The following is a 17,929-nucleotide window of genomic DNA, read 5'->3' on the forward strand; positions in this document are numbered from 1 at the left end:
TATCATATATAAGAAAACATATATCATATATATCAGTATAAGTATTCCCTAATATCACTTACTGTCTTCCCTATTCAGATTTCTCCAGTTGTCCCCCAAATGGTTTTATATCTCTTAGAACTCTCCTCAGTCTTTTTCTCTTCTTACTTATCTGTTTAATTTCTCCTGGTATTATGTATCTTGTTCCTCTATTTCCAATAAACTGGAAGTTTTATGCAAACCTTGCTTAGATTGAAGTTTAACGTTTCATAACAAATACTTCATAACTGACGGTGAGTATCACATTAGGAGACACAAACTCAAGTTGTCCCAAATTGCCAGATCTCTCTAGGATAAAGATGTAGTTTTCCCTTTGCTATGAGCAGAAATCTGTGGGGTGACACTGTGTAAATATCCTGTTTCCCAGCAACCTTTCACCCAGTGGTTTTACACATACGTTCATGATCCTTGTCTGAATCAGTTATTTCTTTAGTGTTTACAAAATGGTGAGTTTCTAACTCTGTCATGTCTTTACATTAATTAGCTGCCATTTCTCAGTAAAGCAGAGCTTGATAAGATAAAGCTATTTAGGGAAGTAGTTCCCTAAGAATGGCAGAGTCACGACTTCATTCTTTCCCTTTCATTACTAGTTTAGGAGTCAGGATGATAGTTATTTATAAGATAGGATGCAAATTAGATTTTTTTTCTATTTATCTTTCTCCTTTTTTATGCATGTATTTATTGCTATGGACTCATGAATTTTTATTTGTTCAGTTTTAAAATTAATTACCATCATTAATCTTTGATGCTAAAATGGAGGGATTCCCTTCAGGCTGGCTTCTGTGTCTTTTTTACATGCCCTACTAGACTTCTGAGCACTTCCCTTTTTTCTGGTGTAATAAAATATTCCAAGTCCATCTTTGAATGTTTTCTGCCCAGATATGATTCCTTTCATTGATTTGTAACTATTTTTCTCTTGCTTGAAGTTAATTTTTCACTTGCATTGTTTTTCCCTCCTGTCCCAAATATTGATAAAATGTTTACCAAATGCCTGGTCTTTCTCATTGGTACTTAAGGGGTGCATTCATATATCAAGACAGTAGATCACTTACAAATCTCTTCTCTCTGATTTATCTTACAGGCTCTATAGGGAAGAAACAATAATTGTTACTGTTTCTTTTAATTAAGAGAAATGAACTAATTTTTATGTGTAAAATACCTAGGTGTTTATAATTTTGGCTTACAGATATAAAATGTTATCTTAAATGGATATCCATGAAGAAAGAGTATAACATATAGAAACTAATGGGTCTTCATTGCAAGCATATAGTTCTTTCATTTAAAAAAAAAAGTGATAGTTTCATTGTGTTAATCCTCTACTTTTATCTCTTGCCTCCTTTTTCTAAGAGTATTCTACCTATTAGTTAGCCAATAGATTAGATTTTATGAGAACTATTAAAGTGCAGCCATCCTCTCAACTATTTTTCTGTTACTTGCAGACTTCTAATTTTTCTTTTTGCAAAGTATTTTTGGAAGGAAATATATTTCTATTAAAATTCCAAAGTGACTTTTTGGGCTGAAGTTGTGCATAGATATATATTTGATCACAAAATGTACCTTACTAATGCCACACCAGAGTCATCAAGTAGATGAATTAGATAAATGGCATGAATTTGAGAAGCAATATTTTTGTTTCCTTATTTTATTTTTCCTAAGGTACTAAACTACTTTAGAAATTCTGAAGTAAAGAAGGGAAAAATGGAATAAAAGCCTAAAAGAAAGTCATCAGTTAAGGGGCGCCTGGGTGGCTCAGGTCATGATCCCAGGGTCCTGGGATCGAGCCCCGGGTTGGGCTCCCTGCTCCTCGGGAAGCCTGCTTCTCCCTCTCCCACTCCCCCTGCTTGTGTTCCCTCTCTCGCTGTGTCTCTCTCTGTCAAATGACTAAATAAAATCTTAAAAAAAAAAAAAAATCATCAGTTAAATAAAAAATTCTGCTGGTATATTAGTTCTAGTCCAACTCTTTTTTTTTTTTTTTTTGGTCATTATATGTAAGAATTTATGTGTTTGGCAAATAAAGTAAAAAAAATACCTGTATAAATTATTAATCTCAATCTAGAAAAACTGACTTTCTTCAAATTGAGATTGAATATCTGCATTTCAGTAATAATTAAGGGATAGGAAAAGGAACTTGGAATTGCCAGAAAGCTTAAATAAAATTGTTCAACTTCTAAACAAACATTGCAAATAGTTTGTGGTATGGATTGAATCAGTTTATTAAATAAATAAACAGAACATTATCTTTATTTTTGGTATCTTGGTAAAAGCTTCAATCTTGTGGATTTTTTCAATTTAGGTCCTTGCTTCTGGACATCATAACTGTATTTATGTGGAATGCTTTTCCAGAGAGCCTCTTTAAAACACACTTGCAAATACAAGAGCAGGGAAACCATAACTGCCATGTTATATGACCATAATGATAGAGATAGATTTCCAATTGCAGCCATGAGTTAAAAGAAACACTCTAACTGTGAGGACTCCAAGATGTTTTTCCCTGATGTTTGTCTAGCATCACAGATCAGAAGGGCAGAATTTGCTAGCCTTAAAGAGCAAGTTGTAGATGTGGGGGTTTAAGCCCTGGTTTGTACCCAGTAAGGATCAGATATATACATTTGGTAAATTCTCATTATTTTTGGACAGCAGAAGCACAGTGAAACAGGGATTGAATGAAATTAAATGCAGAAAGAGTAAAAAAGTTTCTGATTGCAATGTGAATGTCATTTTTTTTCCTCTCCTTTGATTTTTCACAAAATGTGTTACTCTTTTGAAATGTGAAGGGATAAGATAAAGAGGAGATTCATATGTTTTAGACTATTGTACTGTGAAGTTAAAATGGAAACTTCTGTATTATAGATTCACATGAAGTGTTATGATTTACAGTCAAAGTAAAGATAAAAGGACACTTGAAATCTAAGCAGAAAACTATATTATGCCTTAAGTTATAAAATTTTAGGGTGGATCTTAAAGATGATTTTAATTTAGTTGTACCTTAAAGTAATTTTCTTTTTAAGGCAATGTAATACAAATATGTGAGTGCTTATTTGATCCCAAGTAAGTTTTTATCAATAGTTTTCATTTTGAAATTTCTAAAAGGGCCAAATACATGTATTAAGTTTTTTTGATTTATCATTGAACAAAAACTAATTGAGAACCTATTAACAAAAATGGATTGATTACCTACTATAATGCCAGTCATTCTTTTAGGCCCTAAGGATACATCATTTAGAAACCATTAAGACCTATGCAGGGTATTATAATTGACTGATATGCATAGGTATATCAGGGTGATAAGAAAAGGAGTACATGAATTGCTGTTCTATACTGGGAAATCAGGGAGCCTCTCTGCAAAGGTAACATCTGTCTCATATTTTTAATATTTAAGAAAAATTTTAGAGGGTTAATATTTAAGCTTTTTTTTTTTTTAAATCAATTTCACTTAAATTTCAAGTCCGTATTTAAGGTAACCTTTTCCTGTCCAATAAAGTTTTTTTAAATTGACCCTGACTGCCTCCCATGTTTCAAGAACTGTTTTTCATAAGAAATTTAAATAATCCAAAAGCATGTTACCTTTAAAAGTACTTTTAATATGTCTATGAACTTGAGACTTCCTTAATTGTCTCAGAGACTTCCTAATAATTTGTAATTTTTTTGCTACCTTTTAAAGCTCTCTTTTGTGCTTTCTAATTTAAAATGTGATTAAACAGAATATGAAAGCATTTTAATTTTAATTAGGAAAATATTTTCTTAGAGTTTATAGATGATAAATTATGTGGTCTTTAGCTAAGTTGTCAGTCACTGAAGGACTCAATGAATTTCATGTTTTGAGAGTGAATTGAGTTTAGAATTTGTGGAGTCCATTTTTCTTTTTTTTCCTTTAAATTTTTTAAAATTTAATTTTTTTTATTATTATATTCAATTAGCCAGCATATAGTACATCATTAGTTTTTGATGTAGTGTTCATTTTTCTAAGGGAATAGGCGAGGAGAGGATTTCAGGTAAATAGCATTGGAGCGACATTTAAGAATTAGATACAAACAAGATTCCAGACCAAGAAGATGGGGTGCAAGTAGTTGAGAAGGTGAGAATTCCATAAAAATAATTTAATTTTGATGAAATCCAATTTATCACTTTTTTCCTATTATAGATTGTGCTTTTGGTGTCACATGTAATAACTCTGCCTAATTCCAAGTCATAAAGATTTTTTCTTATGTTTTCTTCTTAAAGTTTTACAGTTTTATATATTGTACATTTAGACCTATGATCTGCTTTGAGTTAATTTTTATAAAAAGTGTGAAGTTGGGGCACCTGGGTGGCTCAGTCAGTTAAGTTACTGCCTTTAGCTTGGGTCACAATCTCAGGGTTCTGGGATTGAGCCCCACATTGGGCTCCCCGCTCAGCGGGGAGTCTGCTTGTCCCTCTGCCCCTCCCCCCACTCGTGCTCGCTCTCTCTCTTTCTCTCTCAAATAAGTAAGTAAAATCTTTCAAAAAAGAAAAAAGTGTGAGGTTTCGGTGAGTTTCATTTGTTTCCAATATGGCTGACCAATTGCTCCCATACCAACTATTGAAAAGATTGTCCTTTCTCCATTGTTTCTTTTGCACCTATTTCAAAAATCAAATGGCCGTATTTGTGGTCTCTGTTCTGTTTCATTGATATGAGTGTCCCTTTATAAATACTATATTATTTTGATTGTACAGTAATATTTAAGGTCATTTTCCAGCATATTTAATATGTTGTTCCAGGATCTTCTAGCTTATTTTTTGATGATCTATTATTAATTTTATCATTTTTCCTTAGTATGTAATATGTTGTTTTGTTCTGGTTACTCTCAAGATTTTTTCTCATCTTTGGCTGTCAGAGTTTAATTATAATACAGGAATGATATTCTTTGTGTTTTTCCTATTTGAGTAGCTTCTTAGATCTATAAATTAATGTCTTCCACAAAATTTGGGATGTTTTTGGCCATAATTTCATGAAATACTTTTTTCTGCTTCTTTTACTCTTCTGCAGGGATTCTAAGTACATGTCCCATAGGGCTCTTTGGTTTTATTTTTCTTTCTTTTCTTCTTCTTTTGTTTTTCTGGTTTGGTAGTTTCTATTTATATATGTGCAAATTCACTTATACTTTCTTACACTTTCTCCAAGTTGTTGTTGAGCCCACCTAGCAAATTTTGTTTTGGTCATTGTACTTTCATTTCTAGAATTTACTTTGTAGTGTCTACTTTTCTGTCGTCATTTTCCCTGTTAATTCATTGATAACACTTTTTTAATTCATTGAACATTTTTTGTTTGAGTTCTTTGAATATATTTATAGCAGCGACCTAAGTGTTTTGTCTGCTAAATCTAACATCTAGGTCCACTTGGTGTTAATTTTTATTCACTGCTTTTTATCCTGAGAAAGGGCTCACACATTTTCTTTTTCTTTTTTTTTTTTGAACTGTCTAGTAATTTTTAGACCCAAACTGGACATTAAAGATAATATTTTCTAGTGATTCTGGGTTTTGTCATGTTCTTCTGAAGACAGTTGAATTTTCTAGTAGGCAGTTTTCTTGCCTGGATTTCAACTTCATATTTTGTCTCCTTGGTATGCAGCTTTTTGGATATCTATTCTTATGGTTTCCCTTTGCTGTTTTTTTTTAGGTTGGCTTTTGTAGATCTTTCTTCTGCCTGCCAAATGTGGCAGTAAGCCAAGGATTTGGGAAAGTATGGAGCTCATTCTTTCTGTGGATTCTTTTTTCCTTGGGATTTTCCTGTATTTTCCAGTTGTTCTGACAAGTTTTGGCTCTATACACTTAAGACTTCAAGCCTGTCCAGCTTCAGCTTTCTGCGACTTAAGCTACACACATTTATGGAATGCAGTCATTTTAGCAAACTTTCCAACTCATAGCTCTGGTTCCTCGTAGCTCAATCTTTCTTGAATATATTTTTTTCTGATTTCTGCCTGTTTTATTATGGGCCCCCCTGGAGTCTCTCCCATGCTTGGGTAGTTTCACTGTCAGCTATGGATTATGGCTCTTTATGTTCTCAATTATTTCCAAGATTTTCCCCTTTAAATTTCTAGCTGCTTTCCCAGCGCTGGATTCTGAGGGCACCATTATAGTCACTTCTATTTCATAGTCATGAAAGTTGGGTCAGTAAACCACAAACTTAATTCATACTTTTTTTTTTTTTTTTTAAAGTAGGCTCCATGCCCAGCATGGAGCCCAAAGTGGGGCTTGAACTCATGACCCTGAGATCACGACCTGAGCTGCAATCAAAAGTTGGATGCTCAATTGACTGAACCACCCATGCGCCCCTAATTCATTCCCTTCTTATTGCAGTTCTGCTAAAGTTAAATATTCCTCCAGCTCCTGTCTACCTTCTGGATACTTTCGAGTGTCTTTAAATAGTATTTAAAATTTCTTACTTACTATTTTATGTTTGTTATCTGTGAGGTTCACTTTATCACTCACTTCTCCACTGTTACAGGAAGTTTAGGACCTTGAATAACCACAAACTTGCTATTCTTAACCCTTCTTGTGGCAGTTCTTTTAAAATTAAATTCTTCTCTAGCTTGGGTCTGCTTTTTTTTTTTTTTTAAAGATTTTATTTATTTATTTGACAGAGAGACAGAGAGAGAGCACAAGTAGGCAGAGAAGCAGGCAGAGGGAGAGGGAGAGGCAGGCTCCCTGCAGAGCAGGGAGCCTGATGCGGGACTCGATCCCAGGACCCTGGGATCATGACCCGAGCCGAAGGCAGCCGCTTAACCGACTGAGCCACCTAGGCGCCCCTGCTTTTTTTTTTTAATATTCTTTTTTTTTTTTTTTAAGATTTTATTTTTTTTATTTGAGAGAGAGAGTGAGAGAGAGAGCACAGGAGGGTGTAGGATCAGAGGGAGAAGCAGACTCTCCACTGAGCAGGGAGCCCGATGCAGGACTCAATCCCGGGACTCTGGGATCATGACCTGAGCCGAAGGCAGTCGCTTAACCAACTGAGCCACCTAGGCGCCCCTTGGGTCTGCTTTGTGTATGCTTTCCAGTGTAGTTACGTTTTTGAAATTTTACTAATATTTTATAGTTACCTGTGGGAGTTCACACTATCACTTCCCCAGTACTAGAAGTTGCAAGACCTTAAATAGCTATAAGTAGGTAATTTTAAGAATAAGATCATTAATGCCCTGGTTTATAAAATGCCCTTGACTATAAAAGACAAGTACGGTATATATGAAAGAACAGATGCCCATATTAAATTCTCACAAATATTTATCTTGTGCTTGAACAGTCTATAACTCTGTTTTAGTCCAGTTAATGTCAACATCAACTACTTGTTACTATTTTCTTAACATTTGCTTGAATATCTTCATTGTAATACTTACTTGGTTATTTGGTATTGTCAAAGTCAGTATCTAATAATTACCCCCAAATTTAACTATTTAACTTTAGCCCTTATCTCCAGCCCTGTATAGGTATAGGACCAAATAGTGCCAGTTGGCCCATTCCCTAAGTTTTAGGGGGCTGCATTACTCCTTGTTATTTAGTGACAAATGTGTGCAAGGGAATGAGATCCAGCCTTATTAGAAATGCAGACTTTGGACTTTATCTTTTATATCATTTTCTAAGAGGTATTTTTCAACAATTATGATAGTTGTTATTTGCTCATAGATACTTACTAGTGGCACATTTGTTTCACGAGCAGGGATATGTTAATTGTCCAATTCAATCTTTTGTTGTATGGCAGTTCTCTCTTTTCCCATATATTTGAGTGAGATATTGTTATTGAATGGTCATAAGTATTTTTACTGTGTATGAAGAAAAGATTATTGATTTAGAACAACTTCAATAAAGAAAATAATATTTTATTGTACAGGTGCAGGTACTAGCAAGAAAAATTATCTACTCATATTTAAGCCTGCTAGTGAATTCAAAGAATGACCTGGCTCTGGCTCATGTTCTCAATATTCCTGATAGAGGACTTGGAAGAGAAGCCTTCACTGATTTGAAACATGCTGCTCAAGAGAAAAAGATGTCTATCTTTTTGGTATGAACATGTTACATTTTCAATATGTTTTAAAGACTTATGAACAGTGGATACATGTACCTTAATATAGAATTCTTGTAATTATGATAAAACAACATGAATACATGTTCTTCCTTTGTATTTGAAAATCTATGGTATTTTTATTTATTACCATATTCTTCAAATTTGACAAGGGAAAATTTCTCTAAAGCAGTGTTTTCCCACATGTGTTCTATAGAGTGCTATCTCTGTTAAATTCTCCTTGAATAAATATTTCCAAAGGCAAAAGACCCTGTTAAATGCTCCTTGAATAAATGTTTCCAAGGGCAAACAGTTTGGAAATAGTGTCTACCTTTATTGGATATAGGTAATGAATATTTGTATATCAAAAGCTCTGAGAAGTCCTACCATTTAAGAAATTTAAGAAATCTGCTTAAATTAACATTGTTACTTAATCTGTTGTTTCCTAAGTTATTTAATCTTGGAAGTTTCTTCCAAATTACTGAAATTTCATAGAATTTGTCTTAGGATACACTTTAGAACATTTCATCTTTGATGGAGATGCTCTTAAGTGTAGCCATCCTATATGTATTTTTATCATTGTAAGGCAAGGCCTTTTGAACTACACATGATCAAATAATCCTAAAATGTGAAAGCTAGATAGGGCTTTGTGCTTATTTAGTCTAAATGTTGAGCTTATAAATAAAGATGATAAAGCTTGGAAGAGTTGAATTAATTGCCCACCCTTGAATAAATCAACACAGTGACACTGAAAAACCCCTTTGTTTCATATTAAAAATTCCAGTTCAATCGATATGAGAATATATCCATACACTAATATTTTATAGTCAGTGATGTTCTCTTATGAATATAATCTTATGCCCTTAGTTTGTCACCTGACTTGGCTCCTCAGTTTCCACTTGCATTGCCATCACCCTTGTTGGCATGAATTTTGCATGGCATCTTCTTTCTTTAATTATTTGCTTCTGAATCAAAGTGACATGAATCATAAAAAGTGCTTACTTTACCTGTATACCCAGAAATAATATAAACGTACCCAGCTTCATAAAGTTTTATTTTTAACTTACTAAATCATTAAACATAACTAAATCATTTATTTTAATTCATAGGTGGCCACATCATTTATTAGAACACTAGAGCTTGGAGGGAAGGGATATGCACCATCACCATCTGATCCTTTAAGGGCACATGTAAAAGGACTGTCTAATTTTATTAACTTTGTTGACAAATTAGATGAGATTCTTGGAGAAATACCAAATCCAAGGTAATGACTTTTCATAAATTACAAATATGTGTTATTAACCTGTCTTTAAAACTTTACAGAATCAAATGTAGATGTGAATATATGAGCTATTGAAATGACTAAGCATCAACAGTAGGGAAAAGAAACAAAATATCTAGATGACTATATTATAATCTCATGACCTTTTCCCCTAAATTTCTGCCTATCTTTGATTCTAAAATTTTTGCCGAAGTCAAATGGCATGTTCACATGAAATTTGACTAGAGAAGAGGGCTATTTGTCTTCATCTGGAAGAAATAGATTTTGGAGGACTGGGCATGACTGAATAGATAATTTCTTTAAAATTTGTATTTAGCACTAAAGGAAACCTATACCAAGAATGAGGAAATTGACAAAGATATGATAAAATCTATATTCTACTTCCTGCTATTTTTTTTCCATTTTCTTGGGTGTAAATCTTTGGTTCATCTGGAATTTGTTTTTATATGATATTGGAAGTAAGAGATTCTTTCTTACCTGATAGACTCCCATTTATAATATATGCATATTGGATGATTAGTAATTTTGTGATTAATTTTGGTGCACAAGTGGGCTGTATATGTTAGCAATCACGGTAGATCACTGTCAATTTGGGCATACCAAACAGCTGGTATTTACTGAACACTTTTTATGGGTCAGGCTCTTTATGGGGATTATCATTTGATTTTTACAACAACCTTACATTATAGGTACTGTATAAATACACAATTTAGAGAGTAAGAAACTGAAGTTCTGGGACTAAGTGATTTACCTCAGTCACATTGTTATTTAAGTAGCAGAGCTGGAATCTGAACTCAGTTCTGACCCTGGAACCCATTCTCTTAATCACTATATCTTATTTCATGAAACCTCTTTTCATTTTAAGATTCCAAGAAGAATTTGTTTCTCAGGATTTTATTCTGAATTGCATCCTCTGTCTTTATGGATATCCATTACAAGAAAGTAAATTTGGAAGAGGGTTTTGAATATGTCTTATAGCCGATATCAGTGACATCTTCTGAACTTTCAAATAATGTATTGGCTGGCTATTCTGAGATAGCAGATAATTTTTAAAAATATTTTTATTTATTTATTTTTATTTATTTTTATTATTATGTTCAGTTAGCCACTGTATAGTACATCATTAGTTTTTGATGTAATGTTCAATGATTTATTAGTTACGTATAACACCCAGGGCACATCACAACACACGCCCTCCTTAATAGCAAAGCAAATATAGGTATATTTTGTTGAAGTCAAATAGTAAAAAAGTCCTCCACAGATGGTCTTTAAATTTTTTTGTGTGTTTGTTTTTATATTTACCTCATTTAAATGAAATTTTAATGCAGATATTTGTTGATTTTTTTCCATTTGAGACGTTATTAACTTCCTACCCTGGAAGATGGTGATTTGCTACTCACACACCAACCTCCCAGCCCCCCTTGTCTGTCTCCCCTCTCTTGTTACACACACACAACTTCTCTTCTTTCATCCTTCTAATATGGTTATACCACAATTTCAGGTTAAGTTATATTTTAGAATTTATATTATTATGACTCTGTAAATACTGCCTACACCTAAGCTATGTGATATGCTGTGATTGTACTTCCTTTCTTATACAAATTTTTGTTTTTTCCCTAGATTTAATAATTATCTACTTTTCTCTTTTCCTTTACTTCCTGTATATTTATCATCGATTCTTTTTTGAGCTTTCCAATAAAACCATACATATTCTTATTATTAGATCATCTGTCAGTTCTGGTTTTTGCCCTTGAAGACATTCCTCCTGGAGAGTCCTCTATCTTCTTCATTGAGTATGTACTTTTGCTTCTTAGGCCTGTTTCACAGTGGTAATGGTGAATTTTCTTTGCCTCTGCCTTGTTTTTTGGATCTTGTGACTTTATTTTTAATTGGTAAACCCCTTATTTTACTCACATGGCTTTCTGAGAAAAATAGGAGGCAAATATCTTTATCATATTCTCACATTTGGTTGTATATGATCTTATATCATGTTTCATTTATTTAAAATTTTTAAGATTATTTTTATCTGCTTCCTGGATGGTCTTTGTTTTATCTAAGTTGAATGTTTTTGTTTGTTTTGCCCTCTTTCATGTTAGAGGTATTTCTAAAACGTGTGGTGATTCTGAACAGTCCTTTTATCGTATTTAAGAATGAGACCATAGAAAGCTGATCAGTAGCTCTATACAGTGGATTTCATTATAGCACGGTAGCCATTTGGCTCTTTTGTTGGGGATTCTCCAAATGTCAGTAATGATAGGTCTTTTCTTTGGGACTTACCCCAAAATTTCCAGAGTGGCATCCTTTAGTCCCTTTCAGAAAGCTGTAAGTCTAGCTAGTAATATTCTGGAATTTGAGGTAGGGTAGGGGTTGATGCTGAGTCTCCCAGTTCCAGTATGTAGACTTTTACTTTATCACTCTGTTTTCAGTCCCTGTTGCCTCGAGGTCCAGAGCCGATCTGGCTTAGTTTGAAAGAGTATTCCTGCTTTCCATGCTGAGGGGAGAGAAGTGCACTGGCCTGACTGCTCAGAATAGGAGAGGAGATTTGTGTCTAAGTGTTTCTGATGTAGACTGTCAACCAGCTTTCTCGTTTGCAACCCCGTCTTTATTGTAGCCTTCAGTATTGAATTCGATTTCTGAGAATTTCTGGGGTTGCTTCTTATTGGTGTCCCTTTTAGCAGTTACTTATGTTTTAGCTTTCTCTGTTCTGAGTGGGCAGCTACCACATGTGCATATGCTTTTCATTTTCCCATGCTTTCATTATATGTCTCTGCTGTCATCTGTTATTGTCTCCTCTAACATTCTCTTTCTTTGTGGATTTTGAAACACTTGCCTTTTTGTCATTTTTAGTGCAGTTTTAGGAGGGAGCTGATAAAAATGCATATATTCAATCCAATGTAGTTTGTTATAATTATGGAGGAATTTCTGGTTGGGATAAATTATCTACAGGATAGAAGTACATTTTAGAGGCATCTAGGAAGAGAGAATGGACTTAAATTCTTTAACTTATCAGTGAGTTACCTTGGATATCCTATCTTGTCACAATGAGTAATTTACTCTATGTTCGAGGGAAGGCTGCCATGCTTTAGGGAAGACCACTAAAGAAGTAGGTGTCTAAATAGTGGGTATGTTCATGTGGGTGTCTGAATAGTCCACCCGAGGAATCTTTCTTTCTTTTTTTTTCTCTTTATTTCATCTTTATGGTGATTTTTGTATATATTAAGTATATATTCATTTCATAATTTTAAAAAAGTTATTAAAAGCTAAAAAAATATATGCTACTTATACAACAATAGAAGGATGTACAGAGAAAAGGACAGTTGACTTAGTTTGTGGGAGCCAGGGATAAAAATGTCAGGAATGCTTACCTGGAAGGCGTTACACTTCGGCTTAATCTTGAAGTATGAACTTGCAGGAGTTAGGCAGACATGGAGAATGGGTGTGAAATGAAATCTAGATGGGGGGAAGGGAGGATATTTCCTACAGTGGGGATAATATGGCTAACCTATTGGGACATTGTTTTATTGGTTATTCATTTTGTCTTAGAATTTCAACTTCTATTAGTACTTTTGCCACAGTGTATAAAGATTGTAAGAAAAAAACAAAAAACCAATTTCCCTGTTTTTGTCAATTCCTTCTTCCTTTTATAGCTAGGATTCTTGAAAAAAAAATGCTATCCTTTATTCCATTTCTGAATTTCTAATTATTTAATATATATTTCTCCCCAGGCTGTAAAGTCTATGAGGGTTTTATTGGTTTTCTGCACTAATATTCCCTAGTCCTAGCACAGTTTCTGGCACAGAGTAGACACTCAATATTTATTTACTTGTCTGTACTTAACTGACTCACAGTAATTCACTTTTCCACTCTATTGAAGCTATTCTGCCAAAGATCACTTGTGATCTAGTTGGTGTAGAATTTTTGGTCTCTTTTGAGTCCTTAATTTTGATCATTTTCTTTCTTAGAACTCTTTTCCCTGTACTTCTGAGATTTCGTTCTCTTATTTTCCACCTACTTCTGGGACTGCATATATGCAAATTCTAAATCTATATTTCAGTGGGATTCAAACCTCTTTCCTGAGTTTCAAAAACATATATTTAACTATATGTTGTGATCTCAAAGCAACTAAAACTTAACATGTTCCAAACTAAATCTTCGTCTTTCCCTGTAAACCTGCTTCTCCTCCTGAAGTGTCCAGCTTGATGAAGTCTCTCTTCCTCCAGCTACCTAACCAGAAATTTGGAACATATCCTAAACTCCTTTTTCTCCTTTCTCTGTCCCTTCAGTTACCAAGATCCATGAATTCTTCTTAACATTTTTGATATTCTTTGTTCTCATCTCTATTCCTATAGCTACAATCTTGTTTCCATTTTTTAATGGAAAGCCTGTTTTCAGACTTTTATCCTTTCTTGCTTGAACTTCACTTCTCTCTGAGTTGTTCTTTCTGCCTCCAATCTTGAGTTGCCCCATCCTGTTGTCCTTACTGCTGCCAGTGGTCTTTCTAAAACAGCAGATGTTACTCCCATGATTAAAATCCTTCAGTGATTTCATATTAGGTACAGGATAAGACTCCAGAAGCCTCAGTATGATATAGAAATCCTATGTGCTCTAACTCCTGCCTTTATCTTGCTCTGGCCTCTGTCTCTCAACCTTAAAACTTAGAGATAAAAATGTGTTTAACTCTTAAAACTGACTATAATAGAGTGGAAGTGGTAGGGAATCACAATAATCTTTGAATCAAAAGGAAGATGGGGAATAGATAGGGAAGAAATGAAAGAAGAACTGATTCTCACACTTCCCTCCCCACACCCAACTTTCATCAAGCCGTCCTAGCTGTAATTTGGTTGTATTTCTACATTTTGCCAGTAGGTGCCACCATAAAATGCATACTATAGTTTCCTGAAAAATATCTTAAATTAGGGGTTTCAGGTTACATAAATTAGTTAGTTCTCTGTTGTTCAAATGCTTAAAATTATGTATTTCAAGTTTATGAAAACAACTTTTTAATGTACACTTGAATTATATTTATTGGACTAAATATTATATATTTATAGAATGTTAAATCTAGTTGAAATTATCCAGTCCAAAATCTTACTGTTACATTTTTCTCATTTAAAAATATTCCAGGGGCGCCTGGGTGGCTCAGTAGGTTAAGCGTCTGCCTTTGCCTCAGGTCATGATCCCAGTGTCCTGGGATCGAGTCCTGCATCAGGCTCCTTGCTCAGCGGGGAGTTTGCTTCTCCCTCTTCCTCCATGTGTGCTCTCTCTCTCTCCCTCTCAAATAAATAAGTAAATCTTAAATATTCTAGAAGCATTTTTGGTATATCTTATGGAGCACTTTTAATCATACTTAATTTTTTAAAGATATGTTTTAGCAAATAGTTATCTAATTCTTGAAGATGGTAGGGGAAAGCCAATCCGTATAGTAAAGATATTCAACAATTACACTAGAGTATTACCAATCATTTGTATTATTGCTTATTGCTCTTTTTCAGTCACTACGCTTTAATACAAGCTTGGGGATTTTTTAAAAAAAGATTTATTTATTTATTTGGCAGAGAGAGAGAAAAAAGAGAGAGAGAGCACAAGCAGGGGGAGATGCAGAGGGAGAGGGATAATCAGACTCCCCACTGAGCGGGAGCCTGGTGGGGGGCTCAATCCCAGGACCCCGGGATCATGACCTGAGCTGAAGGCAGACGCTTAACTAACTGAGCCACCCAGGTGCCCCCAGGCTTGGGGATTTAATTATGTTTTCCTCACTAGCTTTATTTTTCTCTTTCTGCCCCAGAGATCTAATGTGATACATTTGGTAGTCAGGAGCTGCAGTTTACCTCTTTTTCGCTTAAATTCTTCTATAAATGTTTATCCAGGGTACTCATAATGTATCTTCGGGGATGCCTTCCTGAATAACTCTTTTTCCCTTACCCACCCACTCAAACTCCCTCTATACCTTCAGTATCTCACTTTCTCACATGATCAGTTGTGACCTCTTAAAAATATTTTATTCATTGTATGCCAGGGTCTAGCACAAATGTCCTGGTGTCATTTGAGTTAAAACTTCAGAGATTCCAGGCTCTAGAAGCAAGAGTCTGGATTATGCCCCCATGTTGCTGAGCAGATATTTGAAGAGCTAGTATTTGCCCCTAGTAGAGAATGTATAGCAATAGACTAGTCGTAGCACTGGTGTTTGAGGTATTTTGCCAAGGGTCAAAATGTTGAGCTTGGCAAGTATCTGAAACACAAATCTTTTAAATTTCTTCCTAATATAATTCAGTCAGGGAATCATATCATCTTTAATATTTAGTGTATTTGTTCTTATAGAAGGAATGAGAAAAGGAGGCAAAGGTGACTTTTACCTAATATCATTGAAAGCATTTTTTTTTGTTCTTGTAATTGACATTATAACACTCTTTCATATTTTATTATCCTTTTGAATCTTTTCCAAAACTCTTCCATTAGATTACTTTGCAGAAAAAGCACATAGTGTTGTGTTTTCATTTTGGCTTCATTTCATCCAATTACTTTCTGTGCTTTTGATTGAAAATCAAGGAAAAAAAAAACATTGAAAAAGAAAGTGCCTATATATATATAAAAGAATTCTTAGAGTTTACTCAGACTTCTGATTACACATATATGGCAGATTAGGTCCCCTGGTTGACCCTTCCACTGAGAATAGTTAATAATGCTGGATAGCATATTTTTAAAATACTTGTGAATGCATTGATGGGTAGGCATATGTAGTGAAAATGCAGGCCAAAAACTAGGGGAGGGAAGAAAGCCAGAGAGGGAAGTCAAGAAGGGAAATGAGTTTTTATTTTGAGAGTATTTGGTGATTTGGAAGGTCTGTTCTTAGGGCCACTAAGTCTGAGTGCAAGGACAAAGGCCAAGGACTGTCTAAGGTGAAGAGTCTATTGGAACATTCCCACTCTACAGGGCTGCCCACTCTGTGTAAAATGAACTAAGAATAAGGGCTTTAACCTGATAAAGGGTTTCTGTACTTAATGGTAAAGTGTTTTAGCATTCTACTTAAGATAAAACAAGATGAGAGTTCCTGCTCTTATCATTTCTTTTCAGCGCAATATCAGATGTTCTATTCAGTGTAGTAAGGCAAGAAAAAGAAATAGGAGATATAACAATTGAAAAGGAAAAAATAAAATTCTGTTTGATGATATATGATTGTATGTGTAGAAAACTCCGGGAATATAAAGGCAAATTTTTAATATTAATAGTAGTGTTTAATAGTGTTGCTGGACACAAGGTCAATAAACAACAAGCAATTGTATTTTTATGCCATCACCAAATAGAAATTAAAAAAAAAAAGCTTCAAGAATATAAAATACATAAAATAAATCTAATAAAAGCCATAGTAGTTCCTTCCCCGTCAGAAGGTTCAGACTCAAGGTGAAATTCTCTGCTTGCCCTCGCCCACACGGGGCTTTGTGTCCTGATCAAAGTGCTATCAGAGATTTTTGTCTTCAGGAAAACCAATACGTTCTGCTTGCCTCCCACTTAACAGCTCCCAACTTTCCACTCCAGCTCTTGTTTTTTCCTTTTTTGGGGAGAGATTAGAGATTTCCCCCTATTGCTGCCAAACTTGGTGAGATATTCCCCCAGAGTATTTATTTAGTCTGCCATAGTGTAAGTGGAAAACCCCTAAGTACTTTTGTATCACAAATGAGAATATAGTCATAGTAAAATACATATCTTTTGTCTTACTATTAAAAACTTTAGATGGTTGCTTGTGATAGTGGTCATTTATTCAACAAACGTAGCAATGCTTTCTTCTGTGTGCCAAGTATAAACTGGTAGTATAAAGTAGTAAATATATTGTTCCTTTCTCAAGGAGCTCTTTCTTTCTTTCTTTCTTTCTTTCTTTCTTTCTTTCTTTCTTTCTTTCTTTTTTTTTTTTGTTTTGGTGCAAAAAGGTGATTTTGTTATAGCATGGGGACAGGACCCATGGGCAGAAAGAACTGCCCTGGGATTGTGAGGAGTGACTGATTATATATTTTTTAATTAGTGGTGGTTAGGGATAGTGCAAATCTCTAAGGAATTTGGAAGCAAGCCTTTTAGGACTTTGAGGGGCTAGCTGCTGTTAAGATAAGGTTACTTTTAGTCTTTAATAAAACATTATGGCACTAAGGTGGCCATGAGTTCCTTGAGGAAGGTCACACTCTGCATGTGGCAGGTATCAGTGGGCTGCAAGCTGTAAGGAGATTTAATTTAAGCTACATTTCTCTTGACTCTGTTTCCCTCATCATTTCCCCCCTGAACAACTTTGACCCTTAAATCTTTAAGGTTGTTGAAGGCAGAAGGTCTCATCTTCTGTAGCTTCTTTCTGCTGAATAGGGGCGTAGAGATGTCCCTACCTATGGGTCAAGGTTGGTCAGTTGAGAATTTAATAAGAGTTAGGAAAGGCTAAAGCAGCTGTATTTAGAGTTGATAACATATGGGAGTCTCCTTAAGTTTCTTTTTCTTTCTTTCTTCTTTCTTTTTTTCTTTTAATGAAATGTTTCTCAAGCTTGTGTAGTTGTCAGAATCACCTGTGGTATTTTTAAAACAGTGCAGTTGTTCAGTACCCTTCTCTGCAGTTTGTGATTCAA

The 17,929-nt window shown here is 34.5% G+C and overlaps 1 protein-coding gene across 1 annotated transcript in view; it reads left to right on the plus strand.

Annotated features, from left to right (window-relative positions):
- Positions 1-17,929, plus strand: part of PARPBP (PARP1 binding protein) — a 65,674-nt gene that overhangs the window by 23,354 nt on the left and 24,391 nt on the right. Inside the window, exons 5-6 of the mRNA XM_032416544.1 lie at positions 7,880-8,050; positions 9,160-9,314. Coding sequence (XP_032272435.1) covers positions 7,880-8,050; positions 9,160-9,314 — 326 coding nt within the window. The remainder of the gene's footprint in view (positions 1-7,879; positions 8,051-9,159; positions 9,315-17,929) is intronic.

Source organism: Phoca vitulina, unplaced genomic scaffold (assembly GCF_004348235.1).
Source record: "Phoca vitulina isolate PV1807 unplaced genomic scaffold, GSC_HSeal_1.0 scaffold19, whole genome shotgun sequence".
NCBI lineage: Eukaryota > Metazoa > Chordata > Mammalia > Carnivora > Phocidae > Phoca > Phoca vitulina.